This window comes from Drosophila ananassae, chromosome 2L (genome assembly GCF_017639315.1).
Source record: "Drosophila ananassae strain 14024-0371.13 chromosome 2L, ASM1763931v2, whole genome shotgun sequence".
Taxonomy (NCBI): domain Eukaryota; kingdom Metazoa; phylum Arthropoda; class Insecta; order Diptera; family Drosophilidae; genus Drosophila; species Drosophila ananassae.
Window position 1 is genome coordinate 669873 of NC_057927.1, and position 21892 is coordinate 691764.

General features: G+C 50.3%; 1 protein-coding gene across 3 annotated transcripts in view; it reads left to right on the top strand.

Moving 5' to 3' along the window:
* Positions 1 to 14809: 14809 nt before the first annotated feature.
* Positions 14810 to 21892, top strand: part of LOC6500304 (homeobox protein homothorax) — a 95228-nt gene continuing 88145 nt past the window's right edge. For all 3 annotated transcript variants that reach the window (XM_032449610.1, XM_014911006.3, XM_014911007.2), the window contains exon 1: positions 14810 to 16168. In XM_032449610.1, the coding sequence (XP_032305501.1) occupies positions 16154 to 16168 (15 nt within the window). In that variant the 5' untranslated portion in view covers positions 14810 to 16153. The remainder of the gene's footprint in view (positions 16169 to 21892) is intronic.

The following is a 21892-nucleotide window of genomic DNA, read 5'->3' on the forward strand; positions in this document are numbered from 1 at the left end:
GAAGGCAAGTCCTTCAGTTTTTCTCCGCAAGAGGGCAGAGCCTTTATATTCCGAGTGTGGTTGGCCTCTCGGGGCACAGGGACAACTCCGACATCCGTATAAGGAGGGGTCAACAACTGGCAACTGGCACTGCAGGACAACCTCCTCTTTACATCCAACATGTTCTTAATTACAGCGCACCGCCGAAGGTGAGCCGGGTGAGCTGGGGTGAGGCCGGCAATCGACTTCGGTGGGGCTTTGATCTGGAAGACACTTCCAGGCCTCTCTATGTGCCGCACTCGCAGTATTATTGTTATTGGTCAGCTCTCCGCCGTGATATGCAAATAAATAAACAAGCACTGGCCGGGCTGGGGCCGGGGGGAAATTGACAGGCTCATAAACTCATGGGCTCGCGCCTCAAACAGAAACTCAATCTGCTAGATACAAATGAAAACGCAATCATATTTTATGCACGAGCCTGACAAAAAACAAACAAGGGGAAATCAGCGCGAAAAACATGCGAAATACAATAAAGTGAATTGAGGCTCTGCAGTGGAGCTCACATGTGGCCACTGGCCAGTACCAGGGCCAGGATTGGAGATGGAGATGGAGATGGAGTGCTGTGGATGGTGGATTGGATTGGACTGGTGGTCGCAGATGTTTCGGCCATTCGCAGAGGGTGTCTCAGGACCGGGCGATGGGCATTAATCACAATTACCAGCCGATGTCATAATCGAGGAGGAAGTGGATTAGAATGGCAAATTCCAGATAAATTGTGCGCACATTAGACGTTCTTTGGAAGACTTCTTACTCGCAGATCCCCAGAGTCGAGAATAGTTGCGTGTTTCTGTTCTGCAATCTGTTCTACAAGGTATGCCCATTCCTGACTCACCCTGCTGGCCAGCCGCGGAGACTCCAGCGAAGACAACGGCGAAGGTGTTAAGTTATGGCACAGTCTGCCGCCACACAGCTGGGCATCCAATTTGGCCCACCGCAGGCCGCTGGCAGGCCCTCACTGTCCGCCCCCGCCCCGCCCCCGCTCCCGCCTGGCAGAAATTAAGCATCAGCATCACATTTCGCATTCGCCATTTGGCGTGTGTGTGCGAGGGCATTCCAATGGCTCTGGGTGGTGCCTCCTTTGTCACTCCATGCACGGCGAGAAAGGCGGGGTGCCTCTTGCTGCCCCACCTCAGTAGACTGCCAACTGCTTCTCTCAGTGTGGCCCAGCGGACCGTGTTTCGGCCAACGAGCGCGCTACGCGATTTGATTTATGGCCCGTTGTCAAATTATCCTTGATAAGTCATTAATATATTTGTTTGCTCTTCGGCGGAGTGGCCGACGAGTCGATTGTGGCATTTGACTTTCGGAGAGTCCGGCCAGAGACAAAACACTTTCGCTCCATTCACAGGCCCATAAAACTGCGCCCAACCGGCAGCTCCCGCTTCCCGGGACTAATTTATGTCTTTACAAGCCCGCCCGAAAGAAGTGGCAAGTTCACACTCTCCGCGGAGCACTAAACCGTAATTGTGCGGCCCACTTCCCTGCAGTAACAGTAACAGTAACATCATCATAAAAAGCAATCCACAAATCATAAATATAAATGAATTCCGTGATCGCCGGCCGATCTCATTTCGCATACAATAAAGCAATCTGATTTTCGTATCATAAACTTGGAATGAACTCTGCTAGCCACCATCGGCTCTGGCTCTGGCTCTGGCTCTCGCTCTGACTCTGGCTCTGGCTCTGTGCCAGCCGTAAATCTTCCCCGGCCCGGCTCCGAGGCCTATCAGCATCCCAGAAGAGCGGAGACTCAGGGGTCCAGTCCAGTGTTTGCGCATGCGCACGCGTTCGAGCTCGCTGATAGATTTATGGCGCCAAATAAAATGCCTCGAGACATCGGCCAAATCACCAGGCCCAGTCCGTGGTTTCAGGCTTTGCTTTTTATTATTTGGCTGGAGAGCCCGCTGCAGGGGCACCTGGTTAATCAAATCGTAATGCGAGAAGAGTGCAGTAAACACGATAATTGACTCTGTAGGTCCGCAAGGCGGGCGTATTAGCTAGACTTGTCAGGATAGTACTGATCCTGAGCCAGCTTTTGCTCCGCCAACTTGAGAAAATCATAAGTTTTCTGTAGCAAGTATACTTAGAAGTATGAGATCTGCGAACAAGTCACACTCCTACTGCAGAACCGACACGCCCCAATCGAATCTAATCCCTCGGACGGCGCATCCCAGGCACGCAATTTGCAAATCGCCTTCATGATCGCGCCGTAATAATTCGTCCGATACGATAATTAGTCGCAATGCGATTATAAAGCATTTCCCAGACCCAGACCAGGCCCGGAGCCAGCCGACTCGCGGAGGACACTGCGCATGAGTAACGCGCCCGAGAGCCAAGATTTATGGGCTGACGCTCTGGGAGGACTGGGGATCGGCAACTGGGGGAGCTCACTCGAAATAATTAGGCGACTAGTACTGAAGCAGATCCCTAGGAATCAGTCTATGGAAGTGGGAATTTCTCTCAGTGTCTTAGAGACTGGGTCCTGCGATGGCGACACCGCCGATCGGCGACAGATCTCACCGCTAGGCGCGTCGCTCTAGGCCTGAGCGCTGGCTCTCGTAATTTATGCGCTCGAACCGTTGACATAATTGCACAGCCCGCCCCTCCCCCCGGGGCACCTCCCCGCCCCCCACCGGGGGCAGGCCAGGCCAATTGATTGAAAACTTGCAGAAAAGTCAACAGAGTTTTCGGAGCGACATGCAGCGAACAATTTTATGAAAAATAATTACACCTTTGTACTTTGTCAATCAAACCGAACACGGCTCTCACACACGCACCGGGGCATGGTGGCACATGGAGCATTGGGGCAGGGACACACACACTCTGCCACAGACACAGAGCCAGAGACAGACACACACAGACAGCCGGCAGACAACATGTTGAAAAATCGCTACAACATTTCACTGAGTCAACACAAATGGGCCAGGCTAACTGACTGCGACTGTAAATCTCATTTGAGCCTTCACTGACATGTCGCAGGATTAAGTTGTCAATCGGTTGCGCCCCCTCGTCCTCGCCGCCTCTCCGCCTCTGCCCTGGTCGGCGCGAGTGCAAAAATATTGAAATTATGCTGGCTTAGTTGCAATCTCAGTACAATGATCGCCTTTTGATGGATTCCCGTGATTTACGATCGCGCTCCTCGGAGGGGCAGCAGCGACAATTAACGAGCCCCGTCTCAGGTTCAGCTCCTTCCACCTGCCAATAAAGATAATTTATGTACATCCCGGAGTGCGATGTGTGATGGGAGTGTGTGGCAGGATTCTGGGACTGCTGATTGGCGGTTTTCGGGTTTCTGGTCGCCTGATTAGGCCCGGTCTGCTGTCCGTGGCTATAAGTCAATTAGCCGGCTCTCTGGGCCGATAAGATTGCCCAATAAGACGCTGGGCCCTGCTCATGAGGAGGTCCTGGGGGGGTATGTCATAGGCATTTGATAAAAAACATCACAGCTGACGAAACTGCATTAAAACTTTTACAATTCCGACCAATTCCCCCCCGAACAGCCCCGTGGAGCAGTTTTGTTGGCCTACTTGTTCCTCGCCAATATCCATAAACATAATTGCGCACGCGAGGCCATAAAATTGGGCGGCCGGAGCTGCGGCGGGGGAGGCTCCACAGTTTCGCATATCACGACAATGATGCAAGCTGTCAACTTCCCGCGGTGTTCATAAAAGTCTTGTTTTGTTTGATTGCGCCTCCTGCCACCCACACCCTGCCGCACACACTCGCCCGCAGTGGGGCGGGGTGGGGCGCTGCATTTGCATTGTTATCGCGCAGATACGGGTGCCATTCGGGGGAAAGTTCGTCAATCCATTCGCGGATTCTGTCGAGTGCCGTGCCGGCCCAATATCTATCAGCCGCGCATTCCTGTTGCATATTCGCGTTGCAGCAGCGGCACTTATCACTTCATTGCAGTTTTATGATGCGTCAAAATTGATGCTTAACGGTTTTTCGCGTTCTCGCCGCATTTAGAGTCCGTCAGGGCCTGTCTGCGACTGTGCGAGTGTGTGGTGTGTGGGTGGGGGCATGGTCGTGTCAGTGATTGTTATTTTGATGGGGCAGCAACTGTTGCACTTTCAGAAGAGTGAACTCATACTTCTCTCCATCCATTTATAGATGGATGTGGTCCATTGTAGTTCCTGTATCCATTTCATAGATGTCTCATATCTCCAGTTATATCTTTATCTATCGGATAGAAATCGACTTAACGACCGCCAGAGCGAATAAAACAGTCAAGTGGGGGAGTCCAGCCATCCCAGATTGAGTTTATGGCCCGGTTTAGGTGATTTTTACGATCTAACAACAATTCGGGGAAACTTTACGACAATATCGTTTTGAGCCAAACAACTCTGTTGGGCCGTCGCTTTATTTTCCGCCGTTCAGTAGACTTTACGACTATTTAATTGAATCGTGGACGCAGTCTGTCCTGTTTTGATTTAACTATTCGGTTCGATTGAGAACGAGCTGGCAATGGGCGGGCGGGCAATGGATTACGGCCGAGAAATATGGTTACGATCGGCCAGGCATTAAATATTTACATCGACAAGTCGTAAAGGCGCGCATTAACTTTTAAATTTGGGAATAAAGAGTCAAGTCACCCCATAATGCGGTGTTATGAGCAGGAATTAAAATGTTCCCGGGATCGAGGAAGCAAGGAACCAAGGAACCAAGAAACCGAGGATTAGGGATTGAGTCACACTCTGTGGGATCAGATCTTGTTATACACTCCCAGCCGACCGAGACCGGCAGCTGAAAGTAAGACTGTACGTCCTCACAAATGCCGAGCATGTGGCAGGGCGGGCAGGGAGAAGGCACCTCGAAGGACGAAGGACGGAGGACAGAAATTACTCAAACAAAATGGTCGTAAATCGAGACTTTGACTTCTTGTCGTCAAAGTAGGCTGCAATGGTTGAAAGGAACAACCACCGAGCGAGGTGTTCAGGTAGACGCGACTGCCCGTTTCCCCGAAATGCCTTCTGGTCCTTCTGGCTTCGGGGAACCGGAGGGCAGCACTTACCATCCGAATTCCGAAAGGTTGAGGCCCTCGCCCGACTCTTTCTTCCCTGGATTATGGGGCGCAACCAGAAATTGAAACAAAACAATCAGCGGAGCGCAGCGCGCAGCGAGGATGCGTTCTTAATTTCGTTTACCCTGAAAACGCACTTTCCCTTTCGCAGGAGAGGTCCTTTCCCTGCCAGGGAATCTTTATCGGCAAGTAAGTCGACACCTTGCTCTGACTTCGAGGTAGACTTGGCAGGAAACCTTAATTAAAACACTTAATTAGAGACTCTTCTATTGGCAGTTCTTTACGATTTTGTCAAGTTCGTCACAACATCCTTCCCCAAGAGGGAGCGTCCAGCTCCTTTCAGCCCGAACACTGGCAGGATTTAACGATCGCGCGACTTAGCACGTAATAGTTTACGTCGCTAATAGAAGGCCAATCATAAAAGCCACTTTTATATGCGGCTTAAGTGCCCTGTGCTGCATCGGTATCAGTATTTCAGCATCAAATTAAACGATCTCCACGCGGTCTCCCCGTCCCAGTCGGTGAACGACTCCCCATCCCCAGAGGTCGTAAAAATAAAATTCCTGCCTCCTCCCCGGACAAGCTCCGCTTTTATGCGTTTCCTTTGAGCCTGGCTAGCCTTAACAGTAGTTTCGGCCGGACATTTAGATTCTGGCTAGTGTTATGGCCGATAATCGGAGGAATCTGACTCACCGCCAGTTGGCAATCAAAAGACAGATGCCTGATTGGAGGAGCAGTTCGATCGATCATCGCAATTCGCATGCGAATCGGAGCCATTTAGAAATCTTCCCACAGTAGCCTAGTACCTAGCCCTGGGCTGGCAGGTCACCTGTTGACTGCCCTATGCCCTTAACGAAGCAATAGGGGTCTATACCCTACACCCACTTGGTGGGGTGGGGTAGCCGAGTCGCCCCAACAATGAACTCCATTCAGGCAGCGTCCGCCACCCAGCGATCGGGGTTGGCACTATATCTCCATACGCGGACTCATGGGCAGTATCAGTGATTGAGCGATCAGTTAAATGTTTCTTTCTATTTCATTTTATTACTTACCGGGAGGCGGAATGATTGAGTGGCTTTGGGGCGACCTGCGTGCTCCAATGCCACTCTCCGCGAAAGGCATTCCCACTGGCCATGATTACTGGCGGGGCCGCGGTGGAAAAAGATAAAGCGGGGACAGTGCGGGTCGGCGTGGTAGGGCGATGTGCCCCCAAACTACACAGAAATCATGACATTCCCCGGCCTTATACCTGTGGCAGGCACTGTGGCAGCTACGAGACATTAACTCGCATTAGGCAGTGTCAAAAAAAGCATTTCCTTGGCGATAGGCGATAGGATGTGGGGCTGGCCCTTGTTTGTTCTCTGTTGCAATACATTTCTGGCCTACTCTGGCAACTTGACGGGTCCGGCGGCCCACTGTGCTCGATCTGGAGGGGCTCAAGTGGCTTAATTACAAAATACGTGTCGCCCCCGCCCCCATCCCCCTTCAAGGGAAGCCCATCAATTAGGGAGCACTTTCGGGGAGCTGTCAGTTGTTTTTTGGCCACGTGGCCAAGGATGCGCTTCGGAAAGACAGTCACTGAGCCAGACCCCTGACTACTAAGACCACAAGCTAAGGCCCCTGCCCTCGAAATGGCCGATAAGTTGCCCAACTTTAAGCGGAATAGTTGTCACTTTTGACAGGTTCGTTAATGCGGCACCTCGTTACAGGTTGCAGGGTAGCCTCGTTGCAACATGAAGCATGCAGCATGCAGCATGCACCATGCACCCTGGAGTAGGTGTGAAATGCCCAATTAACCAAATATTTACGAGCCAGAAGGTCCTTGGAGGAGGAGGACCCGGCTCTCAAGGCCAACTCACAATAAATTACCCATTCGATTTCTAGTTCTCGAAAAGGTACAAATCTCCGCGATGTGCCCAGTTCCCAGTTCCGCTCGTAAAACTTTCCCATTGTTTCGGGCCACTCGCCACTTTACGACTTTCCCGGCCGGGTCAGGGAAAATGGTCAGAGAAAAGCGGTCCCGGAGGAATCTCGGCCCGAAAATATCAATAAAGGAGCAGCAATTGAATTTACACCAAAGTTCTGACAGCTTGAAGCCGGGAGTGAGGCTCCAGAGGTCGCTGGGAGACGTTTTACGAGGAGCGGAAAGGTCGGCAGAGGGTTAGGGAGGGTTGAGGTTGTCTCCGCGCACCTCCGTCCGTCATAATTTCTATTTATCGTGTAATTTGTAGCGCAATTTGTTGCTCGTAAAATTCTCGAGTGAAAATATCGTCATCATTGTCGTCATAATCGTCGTCGCATCGCACTCGGAGGGCCCTCGCCCATATAAAACTCGTAAAATGTGAAAGTTGTCTCTGTGTGTGCGTGTAAACATCAGGAATTGACAGTCCGAGCTGTTTTCTGGCGCAGTTCATTCAATTTATAGACTGCCGGGGCCTCCCCGTCCGTTCCATCAGTCGTAAAAACTTTTTGTTGTGGCTTGATTATCCTGCTGGAGATCACAATTGCTTCGGATTACGAGGCTTTAATATTTGGATTAAAACTAGATTATAGAGAATCTCTGTCTCAAGGACTTGCCAGCCATGATTCTCGAACAGTCCATCACTAGGTAACTGTTCATTTGTAAGAGCAACTCAGAGGGGGAGTGGAGAGTTTGGAGAGTGGGTGGTAGAGAGCGGAAATAGTAGTGGAATATCATGGGAAATAAAATGAGAAACGTAGAAACTCTCTAATGACTGATAAAAAAGGATCAAAAATGTACAAGAAATAGAGAAAAATGTCAAATACCTGCATAGTTTTTGCAACCTGTCTAACGGTGTCCACCCCCAGAACACAAGACAAAGCGGCAAAGGAACTAACGGTAAAGCTTGCAAGTGGAGAGCAAGGATCAGCTCTCTCACAAGGGCACACTTAAGGTGCATAATTAATTGATATTTATAGAAAAAATAAACGTAAAATAAACACATAGATCATTTGACGTGGATATCCCCCTACACCCCTCGTGTTAAAAACATATCTACGCTACTGGGTGGGAGGCGATTGGGGAAGCCGTGTGGGAGAGACTAGGTGTTCCTCTTTTTGTACTTGCCTACTCCTTCGCATTCTAACTTTCTTTGGGAGAAGCAATGCGTATTTTGATCCACTCTTTTCACCGTTTTGAATAAATAATATGAAGAGAAAGTAAATCCTGAGGGAAATTATCAATTTTTGAACCTCAATTATGGGAAGATGTCTCTCCGATGGGTGGAGACAGGACTCCTTCCTGGGAAGGATAAGGGAAATTAAGACACCCTCTGCAGAGTTATAGTTTCAAATACTAACAATGGGAAATAAAACCTATTTTGATTGCCAAATATCGCAACTCAGAGCCAAAAGCCAGGCACTTTTTGTGGCTGAAATGGCCCCGAAATGGCAGGGAAAATTGTTTTTCGCTCGATTGCTCAGCGAACAGAATCGAGTGGCAGTTTTCCGATTTTTTCTTGGCAGTCCGCCGCCCTGGACTGGCCCGCACCCAGGGCGTATACGCAATCGGGGAGATCGAAACAATTCTTTCGCAGGCACATCGCCCATCCATCATCCCACCCAGACACCCACCCACACACACCCACCCTGCACACACACACACACGCAGACAGCCGAGTGCAGACACACAAAGGTATTTTGCAAATTTGCGCTCAATTAATTGCAAATAATTCATTTGTTGTTTGGAGTCAGAGGGAGAGGGAGAGCGAGAGGGCACCACTCGGTGGGGTATTTTATGGCATTTTGATTTGATTTTTGTCAAGCGGCTGCGGGTTTCCTTTCCCCTCACCACCTCCCTCCCCCTTTTGGGCCCAGCAGCTTCTGGGCTTTTGATTTATAGCCGACCTTGTTATGTGCAGGCGCATTAGCGCTATATCCATTTCACTTTCCATAATGGTGGCGACCACCCCTCGGCACGCAGCTCCCAGGCCAGAGCGGGACGACACGACATTTTCTTTTTCATGCGGCTGTAAGGTGAGCTGGGGAAACAGCGGCAGTGCATGCGCTCTTTCCAGCTCGGAGCTTTCCCCTCTCTTTTTATGGCAACTCCAGAGTGCATTGGGAAAGAGGGGAAGGGAGCTCTCCTTCGGGCCTGGACCTGGCTTTCGATCGGCCATGAGGCGGAGTTTATGGCCTTCGATTAAAATCCACAAAACACGTCATCGGACTTACAGTTATTTGCAAGCAAAGGAGATTGCATTACTCTCCACTTCCCGTCGCAGTTTCCAGAATACCCTTTTGCCATAAATAAATTCCCACTAACTCCCATAAATCCCCCTAAAAATCCCCCAATTATCCTCCCAATAGAGTTTCTTATTTTCGAGTTTAAATAAATGCGAAAATGGGAAGGGTGTTCGGGATTTTGCCTTTTTTTGCTTCAGAGACCGACAATTAAATTTAATTTGACGCAAATGCCAATGTTCGGAATGCAATAATTCTGCGAAAACAGCAAAAACGCCTTGCACTCCCAAATCCTGATTCTGATTCTGATTTCTGACTTCTGACTCTTTTCATTTTATTTTTAGTCGCACTCGGAATCAATTTAAAATTTGTTTCGTTCGGCCTTTAATCTCTGCGGTTTTCGTTTTTTCTCTGTTATGCAAATCGCTGTTATATTTTATTTTATTTCTGGCCAGCTTAGTCAGCCGGTTTGGCGGCCTTTCCTCGCCGCCCCGTACTTTATGGCGCTTTGCGAGATTTAGGAGCGCGGAGATTTTTGCTCTCAAAAATCTGCTTATCAGAAAGGTCACCATGAGGTCACTCTGCTAATTTAAGGAAGTGGCTTAGTTCTGTTCTATAAACTGGCCAATCTGTATCATCCGCAAGGTGCTTCAGCTCCAAATCCAATCACCCTTCTGGGGAGACTCTCTCCCTCCATACCCTTAACCGAAAATCCCTCCGATTTTATCCGACCTTGAGCTCCAGTTGGCGGCCCTGCAGCCCAGGAACAGATTGCATTTTTGGCAAAAAGTTAACGAGCCCCAGGGCCCAGGACCCCAGAGTAATTGGCTTCCTCGAAGGAGGGAGCAGCGTTTAATTAGAGTTTCTTGTTTATTTATTTATTTTCTGGTCGGCCGGGAGAGGCTCCTGTTCCCGGACTGCATTTTTGTGTGCTGGCCACTAATAATTTCATTGGGAAGACTGGCTGCTTCTGTTTGTTGTTCCAACGGCCTCGACGGCTTCCGTTCTTCCTCCTCAGTCTCACCACCAAAGGGGAGCCTCCACCCACTACCTGACCCAAAAAAACTAACAAAAATAAGGCACTTTGTGGAAATTCTGTTCTGGAAACTGCTCTTTAAGTTTTGTCAAAAGCGTTGAATAATTCGGGGCTTCCCAGTGGACTTTTGGCACTTGCGGACTGCAGCCACGCCCTGCTGAACTCTGCCCCGCCCACTGCCCACTGCGATAATAATATTTGTTATTTGCTCCGGCGGAAGGAAGTCCAGCGGAGAAAACAACAAAGAGGAGCCCCGAAAAACAGAGGAAATGCACATAAATTTATTTGTTCAGTGCGTTGTTGTTTCTGATTTTCCTGCCGGATCCGAGCTGGCTCCTCGGATAAGTTTCCTCCGAAAGAGACTCTGTCGATTTGGCCAACTTCTGGACATCTATCTGAAGGCTACAGAAGACTATGGCTTTTTTAGAGTCGGAGCGCAGAATGCAATTGTTGTTCTTCCCTCGAAGTCACTTGAGTCTGAAACTCTAGAAGTACTCGCTCCTTAATTTAGTTATTAACGTGGTGCGTCTCCGGCCCGCCCTCCGGCCTAAGTAGTTTTCATTGGAAACCGATTTCCTCCATCTGCGTAAAAGTGATTTTCACTTCATTCCCCTCGCCTCACTCCCCCTGGCCCTGGACTGAGGCATCTCGGGCAGCCCTCCCTTGACAGTTTCAAGTGGTTTTCCAAGGCAATCAATCAAACCCCGAGCCGGGAACTGGCTAGGAAAACACTTTCCGACAAATGTGCCAGAAAAGATCAGATCCAGAATCCAGAATCCAGCCGGGATGAGTCACTTGGGAGCTCGGCGGAAGGGGAGGGATTTCAGCCGTGGGGTGCTGGTGCTCCGAACACGTGTGGTCACAGGCGGACAGGCGGACAGACGGACAGGCGGACAGGCGGAAAGCGGACACCTCCGACTCTTAATCCCCGACGCCCTCCGCCCATTTCCAGATCAAGACTAACTCCAAACTTTCTCTCCTCTTCCAGGTAAAGTATGATTGCGCCATCGAGCAGGTAAGTGAGTTGGAAACCAGAGCAGAAATTAACTCGGCGACAAAGTTTTCGATCCTGTACAGTGGGGGGGAGGTCCTGCCCCCTCTCCACTGGCTAGCCCCGAAAATTATCAGCGGACTGTGTCCTGCGTCCTTGAGATTAGCGGGCGACTGGTGGGCGGGCCTGTGGGCCGCAGATTTGATGACAGGCCGGCCGAAACAGAATCGACACTTTGGTCGACGGCTGTCACATGCAGGCCCGGCAGAGCCCGAAAGGACATCGTCCTGGATGACCCGGCACATTTGTCTGGCCATCGATTTTTCCTCCTGGCCAGTTAAAGGGCCGTGGCCGATGACGAGGAAAAATCGAGGGACTGGGTCACTCCGGGGGTGTGAGTCCGCAGATCACAGGTAGATTCCTGGCGGGGCAAGTGGCCTAAGCCTTTTATGGGCCTCCTTAGGTCCTTAGATCCTCAGAGCGTTGAAAGTCACAAGATACAATAGCGAGCCGGAGGAGATTCAAGGAAGGAAGCTGGCGAACAGGTAACTATGCAGGTAAGGTGGTGAGTCCTCGATGCGGGTCGAAAATATTTCAAATCGGATTTACAAATCAATTAAAATAAATAAATAATAAAATCTTAAATTCCTATCGAAATTAAAAAATAATTCAAAAATCGCCATAAAAGACACTAAATTCGGTCAATAACTCAGCCAAGTGGCCTAATCCAAATGAAAAACATCAAAACGTGACATTATTAAAACGTTAAGAATATTAAAACGTAATATATTTTCGAAAAAAGTGTTTTTGAAATTTATGGTTAATTCCAAACGGCAAAACAGCTGTTGCCATAAAACACGCTCTCTTGATTGAGCGCAGCAGGCCATCCCGCTCTGGCACACGCGGCGAATTCGGACAAAAACAAACCATTAAAAGTGCGGCGAAGAGAGGCGAGAGAGAGCGCAGCCTGCACTTGTCTGTCAAGATTATGGCGGTTTCACTTTGCTTCTATGTTTTTGTTTTTGTTTTGCTGGGGCATGGGGGCCAGGCAAAGAAGACGAAGCAGAAGAAGAAGAAGAAGCAACTCCTATTTCCTTCATGTGCCATTTTTTTGCTCCGCCGTTTTGAGTGAGTGAGTGAGTGCAAGCGAGAGCGAGAGAGGGAGTGAGTGAAATGGCGCCACATCAAGTTGATATCGTGTCGTCGTCTTCTTCATCTTTTGCTTTGCTGTCGTTTGCCATTTGATAAATTGCGTTTATAAGAAAGAGATGAATTGTCATGCACACGACACTCGCACACACACTCGCGTCTCTGGTGACGTCGGCGTCGCTGCCTGCATACCGGTACGAAGTGTGTGTGTGTGTGTGTGTGTGTGAGGGGGAGCGTTAAATCATATTGGCTGCCCCCAAAGGTGTGAGTGTGTTCGTGAGCTTCCCCCTAGCCCCCTTTCCCCCTTGCCCGGCCACCCAGACTCTCGCCTCCAATTGGAAGTTTCCAAATGCAATTTTCCTTGAGGTTTTCCCGAGTCGATTCCTTTTTTTGCCATTTTTTTCTGGTGGGGGGATGGGCCTCCCCCCTCCCTCCCACACCCCTTGATTATTTTTTTCGACAAATTTAAATTTCATGGCTCCTTCAATTCGAAGAACTTCTAAATAATGAATTAAATTCCTCGTCCTTAAGAGCTTGAGATGAAAAGTATCTCACGGAAGGAGATAGGTGGAGACTGGTTCCACTCAAGGAAAAGGTGGAGATCTCCGCCATCCTTGACCTCTGCCCCCCGAATAGTTCCCACAGTTGCCACCTCCCACTTCGCCTAATTTATAGCACTTAATTGATTCGCTTTTATTTGATTTTCGATTGCCATAAATTACCCCAAAGAAGCCGCACAAATTCGCAAGTTGGCCTCGAAAAGTCCCAAAACAAGACTCGCCGGCGACCGCAAATCAATCAAAGTCTCATAAATTTGTCAAAGTGTTGACACGACACAGACTCCCCCGAAGAGCCACGCCCCCTTGCCAACTTGCCCCATGCCCCCTTGCCACAAGACACCCCCCAGATGAAACGGCAGCCAGATTAAGTGCAACATCATCTTTCTGACCAGGGAAACAGACACGGGATATCCTTTTCCTTTTGGCGAGCGCCGGAAAACAAACAAGGCTATTTTTCATTTTCCTAAAACGGCGGCCAGGCTCTCGTCCTGTCTCTCGTCCTGCTCTCGCGCACCCCACCGCCCCCCCGGCAGGCGTAATGGCAACTGCAGCGCCGGGCCAAAAATACGCTGGTGAAAAATGGCCTGGGAATATGTGTTAACTGCTTTTTAAACTGCCGCGAGGACGACGACACGGCAGCGGCGAAAAGGGCGAAAACAAGGCGGTTTGGCCCAGAATCGGGGAAATATGCAATATCGTATCGGGATGGAGCCAGACATGTTGGATCTTGCACTCCCCACCGGCAGGACATGCAGGAACACGCACGGAGGGGGTGGCAGCCTTTGTTCTAACGACAGGATCATGTCCTTTGTGCCGCCAAGTGGCCAGATCGCCACAAAAAAGGACTAAGCCTGCGCTGCACTCCAGCAGGCCCCACCATTTCAGCGCCTCCTTCGCACGCCTTTCTCGAAGGCGTTGCCTAGGCGGCCCCAAGAGCAAGCGAGAGAGCGCGAGTGTGTGCTGAGCGAAAGCTGATGGACACCTGAAAAGCGCTCAAGAGCCTTTCTCTCCGCCCGCCCCATTCCCTAGCCCGCCGCCCACCGCCCACCGCCACCGGCCCACCAGCCCACAGCCCCGATGCCAACTGCCACTCACTCAAGCGAAAATAACAAATGGGATTGGTTTTTGCTGATTTTCAACGCCACGCATCGGGCAGAGACGCCACAGCCGAAGCCGACGCCGGCAGCGAAAAACCTATAAGCCGTCTCCTTTTGGCCAAAGCCAAATAAATTTCAAACGAGAGCAAAGCGCGGCGAAAAGAGGCGAAGATGACATGACATGCGCCGAGCACCGGACACCGAGCACCGAGCTCCGAACAGTTGCCTGGCGGGAAGGCCTATATCCATCCCTGTTGCTCCGCCTGAGTTATGGCCTGGCCCGCCTTAATGGCACAATTGTTGCATGTGAGTGTGCGACAGAGAGCGGCGCGGCTGTCAGCGAATTGAAATGATTGACAAGCTAGGCGAAATTTTGGCGCTGCCAGATCTCAAACTCCGTTGGAGTGAGACGATTCCCCATACAAAATAAATTATATTGCCCGAATTCGCCTCAATGGCAACGCCATTGGCCTCTCTCTCCGAAACGGTGCGAACCGGTAGAACGGGACACAAGATGGAACGTGGATGGTGGATCGTGTTGAGCAGAGCTTGTTCGTTCCGTTCGCTTCGCCTTCGTCTTCGGTTCGGTTGCGCGCTCTCGCAGAGAGCTCTCTTTGGAGGCAGAGCGACAGGGACGGAAGATGGCACGGCAGAGAGAGCGGCGGCCCGAAGCGCGAGCTCGAAGCCAGCGAACGTAGTTCGTATCTTGTAGGTAAAGTATCTTTGCCATCCGTATTTCAGGCGTCCATTTTCAATTTATCTTCGAACGCCGCTCGACGTGTTCCTCCGTGTTGCGTGTGTCTGCGTTGGCGTTGCGTTGTCGTTGCGTTCTCGTTGTCGTTGTCGTTGTCGTGAGAGAAGCGTGAAGCCGAGCCGTCGGCGAAGTTTGTTATTATTACCTGGCACACCTGGCCGTATCCGCAGCCGTAGCCGTTGCCGTAGCCGTAGCCGCAGCCGGAGCCGGAGCAGCGAAATAAATTGGAATCGCGCGCGTTTTCCATCGCGTTTCGAAGGTGCTAGCCAGTCGCATCCGCTTTCCACTGCACTCCTTAGACTCAAACTGAAAACAAAAACTGAGTATTTCGTAACAGATCGCGGAGTGCATGAAAGCCGAGGTACTGCAGCGGAAGGGGATTTTCTTGCCGAGGGGATCCCGTCGATCCCCCTCGTATACCACTTGCCACTTGCCACTCGCCCAGTTGCCAAGTTGCCCAGTTGCCCATTTGCCGTCGCAAGCACAGTCCCCCTTCGAGAAACAACACACTTTCAACTGTTTCATTTGTTCATCTCTAGTAACGTAGTATGTAGAAGCAGCTGTGATAAATAGTGCGCATATTATACGAAGAAGCAAAGAGTATACGACATCAAACATCAACAAAACATAAAATAAACATCGAGGACAGAGGCGGATAGAGGTCGCAGGAGCTACAGATACAGCCATGGAGTTATGACAACAGACCACTACTTGCGAAGATATAATGTTGCAACCTCCCACGAGTACACCGAGGACAGCCCAGCAGCCGCAACCAACAAATTGTATACGATTTTTGTAACCAAACAAGTTATATGTAAATAATAATTGTAACAAAGCAAAGCGAAAACAAGCTTAAAAAGAAAAACATTCAAAAACTAAACAGATCTCCCGCTAAGCAAATCACAAAATATCGATAACCGCGCGCGTGACAACAACAAGTATACAACAAACGTAATAATATTAATAATTTAACAAATGTGCCTGTGTTAAGAAAGAAAGCAAGAAGCATACAAATCACTAGCTTCAGCCCATGTAAAGTGCAAAGATCCAGATCCAACAACCCAATCAAATACTGAAATACTGAAAACTGAATACTTCTGAGACTCCCCAAGTACTGAGCCGATCCGGACGAGTACAGTGCTGACTCCCTAAGCCAGAAGGAAGCGGACCCCAGCCCGAGACACCAGAAGCAGCAGAAGCAGAAGCGGCGGAGCGGACGTCGATTTGTGTGTTGCGCCCCCATTGTTGTTCCTGCTCCAAAAGTGGCACAAATCGGGTTAGACGTCGCTCCCAGAGCATTAATGGCTCAGCCCAGGGTAAGTCCTAGTGGTAGAACTGCGATAGAGGTCCTGGAGTGTCCTCGAAGTGCCAGAATCGGAGGTAGCGTCGGGAAGTGGTCGGGAGTGCCTGGCAAGAAGTCGCCAAGAAGCCGCCGGGCAGAACGCATCAGAAACACAAGACTTTCCACTCTAGTTCGGCGGGGAATACGGCTCTTTCTTATTAATGGAGCACTTTCGAGATCGTTTCTGATTTATGCGGGTCATTTTCCGAACAAGCTTATGTAATTAGTCGGGCCCAGGCCCGAAAGTGGGGAAGTTTTGATTGAAACTGTCGCCTCTCGCGGAAATCGCTTCCCAGAGGCCAGTGCCAGAGTTCAGAGTGCCTGATTAGAAGAGCCGTCCCACTTCCGCCAGGTCCGAGCGGAGCAGTCCTACGGTCCACCTGGACCATAAATTATATGCTAATCAGGTGACCAGCAGTCTCCGCCCTGCGCCCCTGCCACTGCTGCTCAGGTATTACCAAATCGCAGTTAGACTTTATCAATTGATTATCGGGGAGCTGCGAAGTGAACTTGATTTTTATTTGTGGCGCAGTGGAGCGGTGGTGCGGTGGTGTGCGTTGCTAATTAGCACCGCCATGGCATAGTAGAGTGGTGCAGGTAGGCGCTCTCGCGGCTCTTGGGGCCAGTCCCAAGAAGAATCAAAACGAAATGTCGAAATGCCCGCGGGAGTGCTGTGGTGATTTTGGGTTCGGTGGTGCTGGCGAATAAATTCGCGCTTGTGGTTGGCTTCTCGCCGCGGCCCTAGTCCGCCATTCTCCTGCAGGGCTTTTCCGATCCCGAGTCCGAATCCGAATCCGAATCCGAGTCCGAAAACGCGCCATTGCAATTCCGTCAAATGGGTTTCCGAGATATACGGGTTGTCTGTCTGCGCTGCGGACTGCGATTGTGAGCAGTTGATGCATATAATTTTATTGCACATCGCCCGGGGGCAGGGGCATTGGCAGGGGCAGGGGCAGGGCTGGGCTGGATCCTGCCGCCCCCCGCTCTTCGCGGTCTATTATTTACAATTTTATTTCCACCATTTCCATGACTCGGCTATAATTTGCACTTTTGTGCGCTGCGAAAAATGGCGGGAAGCAGCTCCGCTCCTCCGCCTATATAAGTTTAATTTGATTATTTTACGCCCGGCGGCAGGAGCGGGGCGGCAGAGTGCAGAGGCAGTGCAATTTGTACAAAAATGTGCACTGCAGCTGCCGCAGTGGCACCTCCACCTCCACCTCTATCATCGCCCCTCTCACCACTAGTGCCCCTATTTTTTCGACGATTCAAACGCCTGCGAGTGCAGCGCAGAAATTGTTTTGGTGTTATTTTAATTTAAAGGTTAACCGCAGCGTAATTTGTGGCATAAAATATAATTCGTCTATCGTGTGCGAGCTCTCATTCGGCTCGGCCGCCTCTCCCACTGCCACTCGCCAGGCGGCAGTCGTATTTTTCTGTTTTTCAGTTTCAGTTTAGAAATAAAATCAAAATAGAAAAGATCAAGGAGAGTGGAGCAGCGGCGGAGGCCACAGCCCGCAGACGGTGTTGCGGTTTGCCGAAAACATTTCAGCTCTGATGGAAAATCTGTTTCTGTTTACGGGTTACGGTTGCCATTAAAAGTATTGGCCATCTATTGGGGGATTTCGGGTAAAAGTCAGAGGTACATAGCTCTGGGGAGCGTGGAACAATTGCCAGTTTATTGGTCGCAGATCGAGGGCTCTTCGGGCCTTATCTCCAGGCCAGCCTTGCCTGGACTGCCATTCTTTTCTAATTAAGTGAGCCGCTCTGGGCCTTCCCAGCTTCCCGCGTGAGTCACTGAGCCGCGCTTATCTGGCCAGCACTCGTATCTGTCCCGGACATGTCCCGGGCCTGGTTGAGAATCCGTCCGCCAGACGCTTCTCAGGGCCGAGTGGCAGTGGCAGAGTGGCAGAGTAGGAAGCGGCGGGCAGAGGAATATTTATAAACAAATTACATATGCATATTTCTGCAAGGGGCTTGGGCCGAAAGGCTCTATATGGGGCCTATCCACATGAGCTCCCCAGCTCCCAGCTCCCAGCTCCCATCCCGATGTGTTCCGTGTGCTAAAGAGCTTCATGTTTAATGATCGAATTGCGTGCCTGATTCTCGGGTCGGTGCCTGCTGGTGCTATAGCTCTAGCTGTAGCTGTAGCCGTAGCTGTAGTATTTTATTTTATTTTTTACTTTCTGCCAAACACACAGCACACAGCACACAGCATAGTTGCCAAGTTTGACGAGGTCGCTGCCGTTGGAAGTGCTTTCATTAGTTTCATTTCTTTTCGCATTCGCGCCTAAATCTTATAAACTTTTTTAAATAATTCGCGCCCTTTTCTCCGGCGATCTCCGCGATTTCCCCGCCATTAGGCCAAAGTGCTCCGCTAATTTTCATCGGCAGGTCGAAGTGGAATGGCTGTTGGCGGAGATACTTAGATACTTTGGACCGTCTATGAAAAAGTGCCTCCATGCAGCCAAACAAAAACAGATCCACGGAAAAATGTGTTGTGAAGTAGAGGAAAATCATTTAGACAAGTTGCACGCCGCTCATTAAATTAAATGAGCCATCAGCACGCAATTTATTTTCGTATTTTTGAGTAACTTTTGGCCCCGCCGCGGAGCTAGAAGGAGGAGGGGCTGCCCTGGCTCTCCAAAACTTTTGTTTCGCCCCTTGGAAGTTGGGAAGTTGGGAAGTCGGCAAGTCGGCAAGTCCTCTCGGCAGGGACATTTAATTAAATAGCTGACAGGCAGGATTCGGGCGATAGTTGCGAGTCACAAAGCATATTTAAAGATTTAAAGACAATCGCATTTTTGTGACAGCTCTCGGAGCGTATTTTCCTATTCAGAATTTCAGTTTAAAGCGATCCAGTTCCCAGAAGTGTTTGCGAAACATTTTTAAATTCCTCGCCTCCGATTTATTTCTGATTCCATCCGAGATTCGAATTCACCTTTTTGGACACACTCGCTGGCTTTTTTGTTAATCATCGCGCAGTTCTGTGTCTGCCAGTCGGTTGGGGCTCATTTTAATTTAATAAACGCCGCGACTGACGTCATTTGTTGTTGATTTTTGATAAATGTTAAACGCCAAAGAGTTCGCTTGTGCTTCTCCCCCAACTGCTGGCTACCGAGCATCTCATTTTTTCCTCCATATATCTATGTATCTATATGCAGATTCCTTGGCTATTTTTCGCATTCCCCGTGCTAAGTATTGAGTATTTGTTTTTGGACATAAATTAAAATACAAAAAATGAGCAGTCCTCGGCCGTTGTCAAACGCTCGCCGTTTGATGTCCGCCTGCTCGATAATATTGTTATTATAAGCCATAAAAGTTAATAATAATATCGCTCGCTCGGGGGGAGGGGCGGGGGAGTGTGTTTGGAGCTGCAACTGAAAATTAAAACAACGCCGAGGCACGCAACAGAAATTAATTGTCTAACACCAAATAAACTTTCGGGGCAGCGATGAGCTGGGCGTGACTGGCTCGTCTAGGGGTAGGGGGCGTGCCAGAGGGACACACCTACAACTGCGGCTGCGACTGCGACTGCGACTGCGGTCCGTCTGCTAATTAAGCCAGAGCCAAAAAAGCGGAGAAAATGCGAAGAAATGGAAAGAAATTCAAATACAACATGATAAACAATTAATTTTGATTAGGCCTTCGACCGCGCCAGCGCAATTAAGAGCTTCGTTTCTGTCGCTCTCCGTCGATATGAAGCCCAAAACACAGAAATACAATAAACCATAGGCTGGGCCGAAAAGCAAAAGTGTTGCGGGGCGAGAACGCAAGAAATCGATACACAAGTCGGCTGGGCGGCAGCATATTGAGGCAGTTATGTGGGGCACGGCGGGGGAGGCGGCCATGCCGATGCCGATGCCGATGCCGATGCCGACGCCGATGTGTAATGGCGGCCATTGTCACCATTTTGGCCAAAACACCAGCCCCCTGGTGTCGCACACACTCTGCCTCTCGGCCCGGTTGCATTCTGGTTGCACACTCATAACTCTTCTCGGCCCGGCTTTCGGTCGGTTTTGGGCGCCGTTTTTAGAAATCCGACGCACTCCCACTCCCACTCCCACTCTCCCACCCGATCCATAAATGTCCTTGCTGGGCAGCCGTTTTTGTTTGGCCAGCAGTTTCGGTTTCAAGTTCAGGCAGATTTTCGGTGCAACTGCCTGTCCGGTGTTGGCAATTTAAGGGAGAGCCCACAAAGTAAATAGTTGTTCTGCAAAGCAGAGGTCCTTGAAGTTAAAGCTCCGCCATGTTCCGCACTCTGGCGCTTAAAGCCCTGCCTGAATACAATTGAGTTGTTGCCGGATAGTTGGCCCTGGGCTGGCTCCAGCAATGACTTAATGTCGCCCGAGCACGACAGAACCAGTGGCCACACACACACCGACAGACACAACTAGGACATGGGCCGGAAAGCGCGTTGCTCCCCCAAAAGCGTACAGAAATACCAACTCCTTCAGCGCCTGTCACTGACAGTTTCGAGCACGGCCGCCCACTACTCCCACTAGCCCCGTTGTTGCCGACTTCCGCGGGGGGCGTCATAAATTTTTGAAGGATTTTCGACGCTGAACTTGTCAAAATCAGACCACGGGCCTCCTCGGTGGTGCGGTGGCTTGGTGGTTGGTTATTGATCCACCACGCCCCCTCTTCCCCGCTCGCGGAGCCGAGCTTTTCCGTTCAACAAGGTCAATGGCTCGGCAAGAGCGGCGCGCTGGCTGGAGATCATCAATCAAAGCTGGCCTAAATGGCATGGGAGTTATCCGAAAAACAAAGGCCAGAGTGGTCGGAGCCGGAGTCGAAGCCAAATAACCAAAAATCGAAGCTCCCAGGCCGAGGCGTGTGTGCCAGTTTGATTTTTGGTCCTCATTGTCTGGCGGGCGCTCTTCTGCCAGTCTCCGGGGCTCGGATTCCCACATTACTTATGTACAAGTACAAATTGTGGTAATTTTCAAGATCTCTTTGTTGCTTCTCTGCAGTCTCAGCCACTGCTCGGCTCGGCTCTGCTCTGCTCTGCTCTGCAATTTCCTTATTTCCAAACGAGCTGAGCGCGGCGGCGAGAGCGAAATCGAAGCAAAAACAGACACAGATACAGATACAAAGGAAAACGGCAACACTAAAATTAGCATAACAACTTTATAGTTTAACAGCCATGAACTGGGCCCGCGAACTGAACCAAAAACTGAGCCAGAAGCCAGAAGCCAGAAGCCAGCCGTGCTCCGGCTAACCCGGCCGCTCTCTTCTGTATCTGTATCTATCAGCTCGTATCTCGTGCATGTGCACACTAGCGGGCCGGCTCAGAAGCGGAGGCAGCACGACCGCCTCGCCAAACTAAACTAATCTCCGGTGTGTATCTCAAGGATTGCCAGCCTCAGAGGTTGACAATCGCAGTGGAAGTTCGACCGAGCCACCTGCGAGTCTGTATGAGCAGCTGCCTTTATGAGTGGCACTGCACTATTTCACCGTATAGATACAGATACAGTAGCTCCCATACGTCTTCCTCCCCCCGCCAGGTGCAAATCCTTGACATTTTCGACCATCCAGAGTCGAAGAAATCTCAAGTCGCAGTCAAGTGCTGCTCCCCCTTTCGCACTTCCAAGTCAATTGCTCATTTAGCGTCAAAGATTTTTCCAGGCTGATAACGACGGCACATAAAATCAACCTCAACTTGCCAGATACTCGCAGAGGCAGTGGCGGGGCAGGGGCA